A 16,670-nucleotide genomic window follows, 5' to 3' on the forward strand; every position below is an offset into this window, starting at 1 on the left:
CCCCCCGTAATTCCGCACTGAGCTTTCCCGCCCGGTCGTATGTCGTAAATTTCCGTCGTGGTATCGTCGCGTTTAATTCGATGTATTCGTTGTCCGGGGGTGTTATTTCATCGGGCGAAGAATGGCAACGCCGGCGGCGGTGGCAGCGGCGACAATCCAGGTTGTGCCGCAGATTTTTAATATTACACAGATATTTTACGTATTCCGTAAACGCGTGATGTTCACACGTATTTCTTTCCTAGTAGCACATTTCATTGGCGTTACATTGGTTCAACATCGGCCAATGTTGAGTCAGTGTAACGCCAATGAATTCTGCTAGTAGAATTTTTTCATGCGATGTGTGAATAATGTAAAATATTATATATTATACAGCACATTTTGCAAAGTGCAAAAAGAAAGAATAAATTATTAATATAAATTAATTCAAGTTATATAAAATAATTCATGTGTCTGATTTTGATGTTAATTGTATGGTATCGTAAAATTTACGAATTCAAGGGGAATAGTATTTAAGAACAGAAAAAGGACTACACACTACACTACTACACACACACACACAGAATACCCAGTAATGCCAAACAAAATTAACATTATACCAATATTATAATTTCCTATTCGAAACAGTATAAGTGTTATATAACACATGTTGTATGTAACAATTATATTGTTGAATGGGAAATTATAATATTGATATAACGTTATTGTTAATTACTATTAGGTGAGCAACGATCCTCTCCCCAATGGAATAATTAAAATAATTAAAATACATTAAGCTCTTGAACTACATGATGGAAGGAAGGAATTAATCCAAAATTGCACGAGAATTATACGGAATTGAAAAATAATTCTATTACATGCAGTCATCATTTTCAGATTATGAAGTAGCGATTTGCAGAAATATACCCGAGTCAAGCAAAGTCATATTCCCACGATTCAATAAGATATCAGTAATGTCGTTTTTATTTTCATTTTCATTATCATCATTTATTTCATGTTCATTATCGCCGAGATATCGTTTGTTTGCGGAAAAAATTCCAATTATGATACCGTACACACAAAACAAAGTAACTGCAAAACTGCTGAGTACGTACAATACACAGAAAATAATTTGTATCAAACGAAACATTCGTAATTCCACGCGAATTCCCTCGAGTGTTCGAAGTGCGGTGCTGCGAAGTATTCGTTACAATCAACTTTTGTGGAATACATCGAGATATTTGATCGCGTATTAATTCTTCAAGAATTCTGCGGATATTCATTTTTTTCCAATTCTGTACAGATATTTCTTAAAAAATGATTCCTTTGCGTACATTCATCGTCCGGCTGGTGGCGATCGTGGCGATGGGCGGTTCGATTAATTGGTATGCAAATGATCCCGGCGGGCAAAAATATATTCGTCGACGAGGACGCGCGGAATCACACGCGGTGTGTTTGCTTTACGCGACGTCGTATTAATTTTCGGCGAAACACCGGCGTGTTAAAATTGCGGCGCGCGCTACGGTCGCCCGGGTGAAAATCATCAAACGCAGCGCAGCGCGCATTAATTGTGCGGCGAGTTTTACGCAAATTTCACATTCACCGCTCATAAACTCGTTGCATTATGCAGCACGCGTGCGTGTGTGATACTTTAACCGGTGATTACGAAGGGGGGGAACCCGTCGTAAATTGCACAGCTGTCATAATTCCAATAAGACGTTAACCGCTGGCGCGTAAGAGCTGTAAATCATCGCGCAATCGTACACGTTACATCTGTAAAACGTATTAAAGGTCGGAGAATCGTGATCGCCGCTCTTCAAACAATGACTCACGCGTCATTCACGAGATACGCAGTCGTTGTAAATCACACCGGACGATAATACGAGCTCGCGGGAGAGCTTCGGGACGATTCTATAACTAGCGACGGAATTATTAATCCGCGGCAAGACGCTATTTGCGATGTTGCACGTTGTCTGATTGCGCGTGACACCTTTGAGGATTTATCGATACACGTATTGCATGCGCATTCGTAAGTGTGATATAATAAATGAAAAAGAGAATGTTCTAGAAAAATATATTAATAGTAGAACCGTTGTGTGAAATACGCTTCAGCTAAGAGAGAACGGATGTGAAAATGTTGTAATGAAATATTGTTAGATTTACTGATACACGTACATATATACGCGTACTCGTGAGTGTAATATAATATAATACAGGAGAAAAATATTCTATAAAAATACTAATTAATAGAATCGTTACATAAGGAAATATTTTAGCTGAAAAAGAGAACAAATATGAAAACGTCGAAATGGGAATATCGTTAAATTCATCCTCTTCCCACGAAGTGAGCGACGGGAGCTCGGAGATTAATGTAGATAATGGCGAGTGCATAATCGCAAACCTCGTTTCAGGACCCGGCAATATCGGTGTATCCTCGGCCGAACCTGCCCAAGTCTACTCGGGACCTCACGCGCCGCTCCGAGGTGCGGATGACGATATCTGGCATCCCTCGGAAGCGGTCGACGCTGAAAACGCGCCGGATTACGACCCCCGAACGGTACCCGAGTATGAGATGAGATACAAGCAAGCAGTGACGGCGGAGGATGTTTACTTAGGGGTAATGTATCCCTTTTCCTCTTTATCGCCGAAAGTCGAGGCGAAGTCCCGAGAAGAAAGTTTTTACAAATAATCCTCGCCGCTCGCGATTATCGCCGTTATCCGATTATTCGGACGGCAAAGCTCGAGCTGGCTGACGAGATTTAGCTTCTATCACCAAGTCTTTTCTCTGAGTGTATCGTAGCGCCGGTCATCGTCGTGGTATTCAACGCGTTAATAAAGCGGTATAACGCGAAAGAAACTTCTCATTCTTACCTTCTTTCGAGTCGGGGTCGCGCGGCGACGTACAATTCTTTTCAATCGACACTGTTACGTGTAAATCGCCCGACGGGCGGTCCTAAAGGCGGAATTGTTATTTAGATGGGCTTTAAAACGCCGGGCACGGCGTCTTGCGAGTGGCTATCGGTGATGGTGAAATTGCCGCAGGAGACGCGGGAAAAAGTGGAGCTCTCCGTGGAATCCGAGGCGATCGACGTGCGCAGCCCAAGGTGAGGCGACCAACACGACGGATTTATCGGAGTAATCTGTAAGAGAGAGAGAGAGAGAGAGGGGAAGGATAGAAAGAGAGCGGGGAGAAAAGAGCAGAGTCCGCGTCGGAATCAACGCGATTCCGACGCGCGTCCTGTAGTTTCTTTGACAATTTTACGAGGCCGTAAATCTGCCGGGGCGCAACGTAAAGCCACTCGCGCGATTCTCCAGATATCGGCTGCACCTACCGACGCCTCATCCGGTGGATCCGAACGCATCCTCCGCCAAATGGCACAACGACACCTTCATCCTGGAGATCAGTCTGAAGCTCACGCGCGAGTTGGATAACATAAACTTCTGATTCGGCGGGAGCGATCAGTCATCAACGTCTCGAGCGTCGCACTGTCGTGCATCGTGTGTCGAAGTAAGTTCAGGCAATTCCATCTCGTCCTCGGCGTCGGCCTGATTTGTGCGTAGCGTAGAGGTAAGACGTTGCGCATTTTCGCGCGATTAAATTTCGCCGACGGATCCGTCGACGTGTTCCAGCTCAATTTCTCCGCGGGAGGCACGTCGTCGTCGTCGTCATCGGTGTTCCCTCGTTCTGCAATTTTTCGTATCAAACGTACTCCCGATTAATCCGAAGTGAAGTATAAAAATTCCGTTAGAGACAGCGAGAGACAGCCGTTTACTTGTCGAGACACGTTTGGTACACGAGTATATTAAAAAAAAAAAGTATATTAAAAAAAAAAAGCGGAACGAAAAAACCAAGTTTCAGTTATGTAAATTTCGTCACACAGACTGCTATTGAGTCAAGTTGAATAAAAATCGAGGCAGTTCGATCGACAATCTGACGTAGGAAATTCAAATATACAATTTAGTCTACGGTAAAAGGTTAATGAAACTAAAACGTAGTCGCACGTATGATGTAAACGCTCTTTCTATTACTAAACGGTTGAGAGAGAGAGAGAGAAAGAGGGTGGAAAGGAGGAAAAGAAAGGACGTAATATGAATATAATTTTATTTCTAATGGAAGGTTAAATAAATTAAACGATCAATACGTGACCAGTAATGTATTAGATCAGTTTTATGATCGCCCCATTAAAACGCCGAACTAATTTTCGAGCGTGTTTTACGTACAACGTTTTGTAAACAAGGGATGAAAAAAACATCGCAACTAGAATCCAGATTTATTTTGGGAAATCGGATTCCCCAATTAAATCCCAAGAGATTTTTTTATACGAGCTGATCTTTTTTTCACGGCATACTTTCACGCAAACGTTGGAAGTACGCACAGCCGAGCGATCTTTCGCGCGCACGAACGTGTTTTATAATCGTCGCGCGAGGCTCATTTCCGGCTCGTACAATTGTAGAGAGAGAGAGAGAGAGAAATAGAGAGAGAAATGTTTATCACGCTTCGTTATATCCTGACGATGAATTTTTCCCGCCGAGTCTCGCGTACAACGCTGCGGTAATTGACGACAAAATCGTATTTGCATTTTGTGTAATGTCATGTCCTTGATTACGGCGCGCTCGCGAGCTCGTTACGCGATGCTAATTTACCCGCGACGTGCAAATAGCAAATTGCGCCCCGTAATCGTCGTGCGGATCGTCGAATCGCCGCGGCCGCGCGGCCGTCACGTCGGGGATCGCGAGCGTTCATCGCGCAAGAAACGACGGTAACGTTCACCGTCTCCCGGGGTATGGACAATCGGCACGTGGCTAATGGCCCCTTCGCCAGATGGACCGGAACGATCGTGCGAGAACGATGCCATGGACCTGGCGACGGTATCCTGGATTCCGGGACTGCCGCGGGTACTTTCCCCGGAAAGCAATCGCGGAGGTCGCGTTAATACGGGAGAGAAGGAGAGAAAGAAAGAAAGAGAGAGAGATAGAGAAAGAATACACGAAGAGGGTCTTACGGTGAAAATTACTATAGAATTTCGTAGCCGACCCGGATAGACAGGAGTGTCCGAATTTGGCGGTAACCTTCCTGGTAGAAATTGAACCCCGTAAATGCACGGCCGTAAGGTGGTAAATTTGTGTCTGACGTCGCTACTGGCTATAATAATGTAACGTTCACTTCTTTTTGGCGGCTAAGCAATGGCTAGATAAATAAGTCAGCTTATGGTTAAACAAGAGAAAATACGGTTGTCAGATGAAAAACTAGTTGTCAAGTAATGATATAATGCTCACTTCTGCTTTTTGAAGATTTTTATGGAATAATGCACCAATTTTTATTTGCTACTTCATTTTTCACTACTAGTAGCGGATATACAGTAGCTAAACTATATGTTTCAGAATAGACGGTGCCATCATATTTGATACGTAATGAGGAGACAACGATTGAATCACACAAAACCGATTCTGTACTCGAATAATTACTATTTGAATAACATGTAAATAATTAGTTATACATTTGAATAACATGTGAATAATTAGTTAATAATGAATCAATAACAAGCTAGAAAATTCAATCTATTCTGAACTAGCTAACTTCACTGAGGCTGACTAATTATATTTCTACTCGGGCAACAATAGTGAATGTCCCTTTATATAGAGGTAAATGTGGACGACTATTGGAGGGTTGAGGTCAAGGCAGGAGTGGATGGGAGGGTTGTAATGATGAAAATTTGTTCCAAACAATACGTCATGTGAAGAGATGTGACATGAAAATAGGAATGTAACTTTCGGCAAATTTGCCACTGCATCAATATAACGGAGAATTTACATTAACGTATAACACACACTTTTTTGACGATTAATTCAATACAGTATATTTGCTTCGTAAATGTAATTGAGAAAGATTGTAAACATTCCGTCGTCGATTGTGTTACGTTGTAATAATCATTGATCTATCTGGGCGAGGAACGTATCAACATTTTGCCTGAATTTATTAACCTTCCGTTCCATATCCCGTGCTATTTATATTTTCGCAATTGAGGTCTGCGATGAAAAAATGTGTCATACTCCTTAGCAAGATAAACTCTACTCCTGCGTTACAGGAAAATGCGATAAAATTGAAAAGAATTGATACGAAAGTGAGCCGTACTATTTCTCTCTCCCTGCACGTTCTCGCGTCCTCTCTGCTCTTCACGAGAACGGAGGATCCTCGAGTATCATGAAGCACAGTTTCATCATACTTTTCCGTCTCGTTTAGAGAAGACACTTTCGAAGTTTGGTCGACGGTCTCGACCGAGAAATATCCGAGATATCACCGCGTTATTCGACGGTTATAACGACGCCACGATATCACAATTACGTGCATCACGAAATGTAAATACCGTTACTAGAATTAATTATAATAATTAATAATTACAGCTTTACTAATAGCATTAATTAATACTAGCGCTATACGCTGTACTGTGAATGCCCCTATGCTGTAATTAATTGTAATAATTATATAATTAATGTTCTGCGGACAGTTCATGATGGATCGTCATCGCTCTCTGTCATGACGGGGGCACGGTGACGGACGACGTTTACAAGCGTGCGTTGCAACGTTGTGACACGAGGGGCGCACAAAAGGGAGTGGCACTTCACAATGGCAAAAGCGAAAGGAGTTATTTAAACGCGAGAACGCTACGTGCCTTCGTGCTACGCGCGTTCGTAACACGCGACGAACAACAAATGCCCGCCGAGCCGCAGTCGAGAGCATTCGTTTCGTCCTTTATCCGCGTGTCTCGAGCAGTGCAAATGCATTTTACAGCTTTGAAACGCTCGCACATCCACCGAGAGACGAGTCAAGTCGAAATTTTGTTTGTCATTTCGACGCTCTTAAGGACAGTTCGCGTCTACTTAAACGGATAAAAATCTACTCTGATGACTACTGACATTTATAACTTCTCTCTTGAATCTTTAATTCTATACGGGGAATAATTAGATTCAATTCAAATTTGATATTCTCAGCATATAAGCAAGAACACGTGTCTTGTGTGAAGATAAAACATGAAGAAATTCTATAAAGTTCTACTAAAATCATATTCTTATTAAAGAATAAATTTTATGAATTGAGAGGGAAAAATATGGGATAGAAGGAGCGATATCTTCAAATTGATACAATTCTTAGTTTGAAGATATCGTTCTTTCTATTCAATATCTTTCGCTTTCAATTCATGAAAATTATTCTTGAATATTTTTTTAATGGAACTATATAGAATCTCTTCATGTACGCAAGTTTTATCTTCACATAAGATTATACAAATAGAGTATCTCAAACCAACAAGGACAAATTTCGTGAGGAATCTTTTGGTGGAAACTTGTGCTATCTGAGCTCCTATTGCGTTGTAGAATTCAAGGTTTAATACAGGGTGAAAATTTCGATTCGGGGAGACCGAGAGACGTCGACATTTCACGCGCTTCTGTTCGACGAGATCGGCGCGTATTGTTTGAAACGCGTGTCACGCCAGTTGAACGACACACGTTTTACCGTTCGTAATCAGCCGGAAACTCAATCAGTCGTTGATCATAGTTCGTTAGCTCCTCCTTGCCTCCCGCCTTCATTTCCGCCGACCGGAAAGTTTTTAATTCCGAAACGGCCAAGTTAGTTAGGCGTTATTATATATAATAATATTCCATTTCGCGCTCTTCTCCTCCTCTCCTTTCCTCAACTTTCGCAGACAGGAGGAGAGGAAAGCGTACTCTCCCCCCGGGGGGTCGTACTGGCGCGTAAAAAGTTACGACAGCGTCAAAAATTACGTTGCTAGACTGCACGCAGTTTTTTTTCCTAAGCGCGCGCGCGAGAGAGACTCTGCCGACCAAAGTCTCGCAAAAAAATGACAAAATGTCACTAGAATTACGGAATTAATTTTATTTCATTTACCTAAGAAAAATTTTCTCTTACGTATTTTGCGTTTAGAACCCCTGTGCGACGAAGATCTCGACGAAGTCGCTCGGCATTTTGTGCGCGCGAGCAATTCAATTTAGCAGTCGATACGCTCGTACTACGCTTATCAACGACGTCGCGCGAAAGCGACGTACGAGAGGCCAGCGTGAAATTTTACTTTATCCTCGACCGATCCTTAAAGTTCGCAGGAAGGGGCCACGAAGTTTAAGACATGCGCAGCGATTTTACGACGAAGAAATGCGACGAGGCCGAACTTTCCTTGTCGCCGCGTTGCCGCTGATGCGTCCCTCAAGATATGCAAAAGGTACGGCGACTCGTTTACGTGCAACATGAACTGCCATTATGACCGGCTGTCCTTTCACTGGCTCTTCTTTCGCCGCTGCTTACTCTCGCAGCTGCGGAAAACGAGCGGTGGAAGAGACAGAGAAAAAGAAAAGAGAGAGAGAGAGAGAGAGAGAGCATGTCGCTCGCGACATTATCGCGAATGACCGTGAAAAACTTTTTCACGAGACATTTTGATTACAACCGCGTATTCTTCTGGTTATCACGTCGAAAGTAAAACGTGCGTTTCACTGAGTAACAGCGCGCGAGACGTTTTCATAATTAAAAAGTGGCTTATTTTAATTTTACACTATCGCTGTCTCTCATTTTCTCTCTGTTGCATCTTTCGTGCGCTTCGCAACGTTCTCTTTCGAGGCGAATATTTTATTTTAAGGCTATCTATTTTATTTCAACGTTAATATTCTACTTTATTCGGTTATATAGAGATTATTATTATATTTTATTAATTAGATTCAAAGGATAAAAAAGATTCGAAATTCACAAATAAATTAAACAGAAGCGGTGACATGTACATAATTGGCGCATTTAACGAGCGTATTATCGTTTTAATTATTCTCACTCGCGAATTTTTGATATTTTCTCAGATTGGGACTTTTATTCGTTGAAATGGAGCATAATAAGGTTACATTGCGGATACCGGATTAATCATATTTAATGCACGAAAGAAAAATATTGAGAATAATATTTTTCTTTCATGCATTAAATATGATTAATTCAATATCTAGGTTCAGAGTATTGGGAGAACTCTCTGCCGTGAGCCTCCATAGCTCAGGGGTTAGAGCACTGGTCTTGTAAACCAGGGGTCGAGAGTTCAAATCTCTCTGGGGGCAAGTAATTTTTTTTTCAATATTCGTGAAGAATCACTTGTAAACAGTGTTCACAACAACATCGCGTAGCTCATTTCTTTTATAATTCTATTAATTTATTGTGCAACCTATTTTATTCTAATCTATAGCATAGTTTTGTTATCTACGGATGACACGATATTATTCATAATCTCATATCGCACGTTTAAGATGAAGATAAAAGGCTGCGGCTAGCTACAAACGCGTCCAAAATTATTGAAAAAGATAATTTAATTTGGAAAATTAACACAGCAATAGTCTCAAGGAGACTCTCACGCTAATCCTCGGCGAGGACAAATGCGCAACACTCGTTCCTTCCTCGGTGTTAAAATCATTTGCAACGTAGAATTCAGAGAATTCGTTATAGCTGGAACATATTTTTTGCCCCGATCGACGATCATTTCCGCAGGACTTAATTAAAGAGAGGCAGTTCATTTGTAATCTGTTAGTCGAAGCTCATAAAACCGGGCTTCCCTACCGACTTAAGGAATTGCCACGCGGTGTCGACATCAACGTTTATTAAGAAACTTCGCCTGTTCGCTTACCTTGAGTTATATCGTTTGTATAGTATATGTTTTACGCATACATACACACGCGCATACGGTTAATATACGGTGAGGACGCGCAGTTTCTCTGCTGATTATGGATTTTCCGTACAGGTTCTCCGGCTTCCGATTTGAAGCTTATTAATTCTTCGCGAAATGATTACCGATCGCGATTACTATAGATGACGATCAACAAATGCGAATTAAACTACGCAACTGCAAATGGACGATGAAATTTTAACTGCCAATTGATTTCGAGAGAGAAAGAGAGAGAGAGCATTAGAGGCATTTTAATTTAATATTTGACTTTTTATTGTATGTAGGATATCTGTCTTTAAGTGTCTCATTCGTCATATACTTGTGGTTTAGGTCAATGTGAATAAAAAAGTCTTCTACCATTTTGCAAACAACCACGCAAAATTTTGAGTTATTGATTATTGAAAATAGCCATGTGTAGAGACTTCTTTAATTAATAATTGACAAGTTTTCATAGTTATTTGCAAAAACAGGACTTTGTTATTCAAAACGGTCTAATGAGTACACCGCTGTTGTGCCTAGTGAAGTTCAAGGCTCGATTTATATGGATTTATACAGAATTTTATATAAATATACATTATTAATTTCATTTTATTTAATTTTATTTCGCTTATTCATGGAAATTGCATCCCTTAGGTACAAAGATACAAAATAATTAGTCACATGTACAAGAATTTACATACGTAAAAATTTTGTAACAGCAGATTTGAAGATTGCCAAGGATGTGTAATTGAAACCGACATTGTTACTTAAATCGTATGGTTTGTGTGAGAGATTCAATTTAATATCGCAGGTACGTCAACTGACGTCGAGAAATGGTCTAATTTAGGGGAAAACGCGCGAGTTTTGATACATCCTGTAGATATAACGAGAATTATTGTTGGCCGGCCCAACGGAGTACACGGCGGGGTATTAAACTTTCTGGAACTTTCGCAATTTAGCATTGAGCCATTGCGGCCATCGAGAGAGCCTTGAGTGTCTCGCAATCGAGACGTCTCGGCAATATAGCGCGATGTTGTTTCGGGAGCCGAAATTTCGAATTTGCGTGAGATTGCCGCGACAAATCCGCGCGTTTCCCTTCGAGTGGCCTTCGAGGAGCGCCACCTCCCTCTTCTTCCTCTCCTCTACGGTGTTAATAACTTGAAACTCGACGTTGCTTCTCGCAACTTCATCGTCAAGCGAAATTTCGCGAAGGGGTCCGAGAAAAGAGTCTCCGGAGTCGACAGAGTTTGCGTCTACCGATAAGGTGGCTTTAAGGGTGATTTTCACCAAATTTTGATTAAATTAACCGATTAATAATAATAATAACAATAATAATAATAATAATAATATATGATATATAATTAATCAATAAAATGTTCAACGGCAACCTTTATATAATAATTTGTTGTTCAACAATAACCAAAGAATTAATAACTCTATGCATCTTGGCGAAATAGAGCATACAGTTACTCGACTCTCTAATAGCAATTATAAATGTAAGTTGTAAAGGGAGAACAAGAGAGAAGTTTCTTATTTATTTTAATAACAAACTGTCTCATTATCCGTGTTAGCAACTTCGCCGGCTCCAAGTTAATCGTCAGTTAGCTTAATCAGAGTTTGATGAAAGTCATCTTTAACACACACCGTAATTAGATTACTAATATTTTAGAACCGTATAGTCGACGGAACAGGAAGCTTGCAACACTTTTACCCTGATAAATTTCCAGAGAAAATTTGTTTGCAGAAAAGATGTCTACTACAACGTATAGATCAATTTGTCCCATAATTTTATCATTATTTTGAAATTTACGGATGATATGTCCTTAAATCAAGATTAACTCCAATTGTTTATACCTGGTGCTGTTAATATACGTGTTTTTCTTCGACACGTCTACGGTTAGAAAACCCTAATAGCCCAGATATGCGTCAAAGCTATCCTGCCGGATCTAATCTAATTCCTCCCCTTTCCCTCCATACGATAAAAACACTGGAGTCGCAGCAGCACATGTCGCGCAATAACTCGAAATTTCGTCAACCGGGGGCCAGCCTGGTCAGCTCCGACAGGTCGAGCTTCACGGCCGGTGGAACATCGACTAACAGGAGCGCGAAACATAAAGTGCACCGCGCCGTGCAGAGCGAAACTCCAGGCTCGCATCTGCCTGATATATTTCCAAGATGCGCCAGGACTGGTGTATGCATCTCGGCCAATTATTTTTCCATTTCGCGCGGCCAGCGACTAGCGGCAGCCTCGTTCTCCTCTTTTCTCCTCTCGGCCGCTCTCTTCCCTTTCTCTCTCACACGCGCCACATTGCGGGCTTTCGTCCGCGATATCACTCAAGAAATGGGAAAGCCATAATGGCCCTCCTCCTTCCCTGCCCGGCGAAACGCCGTCTCGGAAAATTTCAACGAGCGTGTGCACGTAGATCGCAATAGCTATCGCGCGCGCGCGCACGGAGAGCCGCGAGAACGAAATTGAAAAGCCCATAAGCCTGCCAAGTGTACCGGGTGAGCCGTCTTGATATGGATATTCGCGAATATCCCGGGACGGGGGTATCGAGACAGCGGAATTTATTCGCCGTAAGATGAGCGCGGAAGCGCCCCGGCATCGTTACGTCCTGTTTTTGCGCGGCTATATGCATTTCATCGCTTCGTCCTGGCGATCCTGGCCGGGGATGGATCGTGGCGGGATAGCTGCGCCACAAAAAGTTGAGGCTCCTCCTCCCCCTTCTCTCTCCCCACTGGCAGAAGAGGTCGGGAATTTCTCGCGATCTCTCGAAGAACTCCCGATATCACGGAGAGCTTGCGAATGTTCGCGGCCAACTTTTTTTGCGCCTTTCGCCTCGGCGATGTATCTCGCGGGTTCCTCGCGTCGAACGTGACGGACAGCGCAGACGGTGAGAGAGAGAGAGAGAGAGAGAGAAGGAGGGAGAGATTTTGAAATAAATATCAGTCAGCGGGGGTGTAGTCCGTGGGTGAGAATAGCGGTGGGAATAAAGAGCGTGTTCCTCTTTTTGCCGCGGACATCACGGATTCAATGAGACTGCAGCGACGTGACAGGTCAAGTACTAAATGTAGCTGAAACGCGGCGGAAATGTCAAGTTCGCGTTTCCCGAGAGAGTTAAATATCCATCTTTATAAAGGTATTACTACACAGATCCGTAATTATATATCCGCATGGGAGAGACAGGAGGGAGAGAGAGATAGAGAGAGAGAGCTTCTCTTTGACATATAGATTATTTCCGACAGTTTGACCTCATTTAGCGAAACGAGAGCGCGTATTTTCACACACACACACACACACTCTTCCTCTCTCTTTCGTGTGATGAAATATGCGGATTTGTAACAATTTTTTTTTTCGTATTTCAAATTGCCCCGAACGCATTCGCGCTTTTTACACTTTGCAGGAAAAGACTTTTTATCGGTCCTGCCTGAGAAAATGCTTAAGTTAGTCGGTTCGTCAAACCATTTTCTAAGGAATCTTTTTAAATTTTAGCTACCTAGTGATGGTGCTTGAGAAAACTGTTAACATTTAATTAGCGCGAGGGCGAACGACTCTGCGCGCGTTCCGCTTTAATTTCGAATACGAAGTTCCGGAATATCTTAGCGCAAAATGTAAATAAGCAGTTGCAGAATGCAAATCAAGAATAACGGGGAAAAGCGTTAGACAAAGCGGTGCCTCCGCCCCCCCCCCCCCTTCCTCTCTCCCGTAATATCAGCCCGCGAACCTTTTCTCCACGCCGGAGTAGATTGAATAATCTGAGTGAGCCGTAAGCGCGCACACCGTAGGATTTACCGTGGACGAAAATATTAATATTTACTTTTCCAACGCGAAATATATCCGAAATTGCAATTTTAAATATTGCGCCGTTGCGATTAAAGCAAGAAGCGGCACAATATGCATTAATTTCGAAACAAGACGCGACAAGAGTTAGGCCGGGCCACAGCAATTACGAAAAGCAAGGACGCGGGCGTCGGGGGAAGAGATTTTTAATATGAAAAATTAAAAGATTTCCCTCTCCCTCTCTCTTCGCTCAAATTAAGTTTGTTCGTGCGTTTTTCGCAATCCGCGTGCAGTTCGTATCCTCCTCCTCTCTGTTATCTTTTAATCTCCGCACCTTTGTGTTCTCTTATTTAAAACGTCAACTCTACTCGCGCGAGGGAGAATCCGTGTGTGCGGAGAAGCGAAGGGGAGAGTGACGGAGACGGTGAGAGAGAATGCGCGATTTTTTTTTTCGACCGACGAATCGGACTCGCGAACCGCGTCCCGTGAGAATTGATTCGCATTAATGATCCCCGGCGGCTGGGGTCCCGGAGCGTAAAACTCGGCGCGATTCCGCGGGCCGATGGGGAAAATGAAAACGGACGAATATTTCTGCGTGCCGTGCACGCAGTTTTCCCCCCGGTCTGCCTGCATGCCTACCGCCTGCCTGCCATTCGAGGCAGCATATATCCGAAATTCTCGGATCGGGATCGAGAGTCCGCGCGTGCAGAGCGATTTTCACCCGGGCGGTGTATTAGGACCGACTCGATGGAGAGGGGGGGGGGGGNTTGTTGATTTTCCTCGTCGAAAACGACGACGATTTGTCCGCAAACATTTGGTTTCCCGAGGCCCTACATGTCCGACTGTCCGCATTTTTCCTTCGTCGTCGTTCTATTCTCGTTGCGACGTTCCTCGGAAACGGTCGTCAAATAATCCTGCCGAATATACGCGCGCTCTCTCAGTGTGTGTGTGTCCAAGTAATGATTAAATACAAGTAAACGAAAACGACAGAGCGCGGAGTCCCGTACATTTTAAATGACTTCTCTCTCACGTTTTGTTTTTCGGACGGGAAAATGAGAAAAAGTGTTTCTAATGAGATGCTACTTTATTTTTAATTCTACTTCACTTTACAGAGCTGCGAGAGATTCAACTGGAGTCTCTCTCTCTCTCTCTCTCTCCCTTTTCTCGCGAGTGAGTTATGATAATTATGCGACGAATTAAATGTCGGCTAATGCGCATGTGTGCACGTGACGGCCGAGTGTCCGAAAATTGAACAGAAATGTCGGAGCTCGGAGCCCAATGTGTATCTTCGATGATTTTGTAAAGGAAAGAGCGAGACGAGAAATCGTTTCTCACCAGAGAGAGAGAAAGAGAGAGAGAGAGAGAGAGAGGGGAAATTTCATTTTGAGTTTTCTCAGGAACGAGATATCCACTCTCTTTCTCTCCCCCCTCTCTCTCTTCCTCTCTTTTATACCGCGAAATTTCGTGAGTTCGCACTTCTTGGAACATCCTGTATTGTCAAAGGACGCGAATACCGAATTGGGCGACGAAGTTCTCTTCTATGGTTACTTTGACACGAAGTAATGTAATGCGGTTTCGCGAGGATGCGTTTGCCTTCTTGGCCCAGTTTGCAGCGGAATATAAAGCCCCTCCCTCCCTCCCTCCCTCCCCCTCTCGTTGTTACTGATACACGGCAGGAAATTGCAGCGAGTTTCGATATATACGCGGTGTCATTTATAACCGGCGAATAAGCGTCGAACGCGGTGCCTCAACGTTTCTGCGACAGTTAACCCCCGTCGCGCGCGACGCGCGGTTTAATGACCGGCCCGGCGCACTTCATTTCCGCACTTCAATTTGTATCAGAACTCAGAGCTGTGTGACGCGAACGATCTCGCGATAAATCATATCCCGATCGCGTCGCATCGAGCTGGAACGAGCGGAAACGTGTTCTCATCTCTCTATTAGTTCCGGGAAGGAAGAGAAAGAGAATAATGGTATCTTGCGCGACGCCGGGAGAGACAATAATCGTCAACTCGAAGAAAGGGAACTGCAAGATATTTCGCTACACTTTCGATATACTTTCTGACATTGTCGTAACTAAACAGTTCACTTATATACAGGGTGTTATGTGACATACGAAACGTAAGGAGCATGTTTCCGATATAAATTTAAAAAGAAGATGTCCTACAAACGTGAGTCCAATTCGAAACAGTTATTGATAAGAGTTTAAAGTTTATCAATGAATTTTTGGCAATTTTTTTGGAACATTCTTTTATTAAAAATGGGGAAAACCGAAAAGAGAATGTAAGAATTAAAAGTTTAATACACAAAAGGAAAGTTAATACTCGAGATGAATAATATAACGTGTGAACAAATAAGGAATAATTATTCTCATGCGGCTGTTCAATAAATTTCGAATCACACCATACTGTGCATTAACACTTTGTGACGAAATGTGACGGGGAGGAGGAGGGCAACGAATACTCAAATCTCGTGTGATGCAATTTTTGAACGGTCCCTCTTACATCAGAAACACGTTCCTTAAGTTTGTACAGAGTGTGCTGCACAACATCCTGCATATATTTCTACCTGAGAAGATCGCACGTGTTTGCGCCGTTTCGCAAAATTCCTGACGTGAAACTGACGCGAGCGGGCGCGAAAGGGAACGGTATCTTCCGCGAAAGGTAAATATAATTAAAAAAAAAAAAGAACTACCGTGTTTTTCATTTTTGGCGCGTTCAAAACACGCCCTTTGTTATTACAGACTCTTCGATTTTCCGATATTTCCAATAAGCCGTCGTGAAAAATAATAGGGGGAAGAGGGGAGAGGGGAAGCGCGGTGGTTTTGTCGTCGCTGATTAAATACTGTTTGGTAGAGCTTTTCCATTTCAAAAAGGATTACACGTTAGTTGGGAATGATGATTTATCGTATATTATCTACACCATAAATTTCCTCCTCGGTGATCCGGGTGTTCCCGAGAGTGATCTGGATCACCCTCTTCTCGTTGTAACCCCTCGGTGTATACACACACGCACGTAGACACGGCGGTCGGTGTAACCGGAGGGACCAACGGCGTAATTCGCGAACGTAACGCGCGGCCGGCCATTTACATGCGACGTGCGATCTTCCGCGATAAATTTCTGCAAAGTTTGACGAATTGCACGATCGCACGCGCGCGCGCGCTCGTGCGTGCGTGAATGCGATGCAACATCGTCGTTATGATATCGCGCGCGATATTTTCGGAAACGGTAAAAAT

The 16,670-nt window shown here is 43.0% G+C and overlaps 1 protein-coding gene and 1 non-coding gene across 6 annotated transcripts in view; both read left to right on the plus strand.

The window, feature by feature from the left end:
• Positions 1-16,670, plus strand: part of LOC106749888 (protein PIH1D3) — a 28,771-nt gene that overhangs the window by 1,683 nt on the left and 10,418 nt on the right. For 3 of the 5 annotated variants that reach the window (XM_014629801.1, XM_014629799.1, XM_014629800.1), the window contains 3 exons: positions 2,388-2,593; positions 2,953-3,080; positions 3,292-5,872. In XM_014629801.1, the coding sequence (XP_014485287.1) occupies positions 2,388-2,593; positions 2,953-3,080; positions 3,292-3,421 (464 nt within the window). In that variant the 3' untranslated portion in view covers positions 3,422-5,872. Of the gene's footprint in view, positions 1-2,387; positions 2,594-2,952; positions 3,081-3,291; positions 5,873-16,670 lie in introns of those variants that run through there. The other 2 variants (XR_001374892.1, XR_001374893.1) reach the window with 2 other exon arrangements.
• Positions 9,003-9,075, plus strand: Trnat-ugu. The gene has a single exon. It is a non-coding gene; the product is annotated as a tRNA-Thr (tRNA).

The sequence above is a fragment of the Dinoponera quadriceps genome, unplaced genomic scaffold, assembly GCF_001313825.1.
Source record: "Dinoponera quadriceps isolate SergipeBrazil2010 unplaced genomic scaffold, ASM131382v1 scaffold3290, whole genome shotgun sequence".
Taxonomy (NCBI): Eukaryota; Metazoa; Arthropoda; class Insecta; order Hymenoptera; family Formicidae; genus Dinoponera; species Dinoponera quadriceps.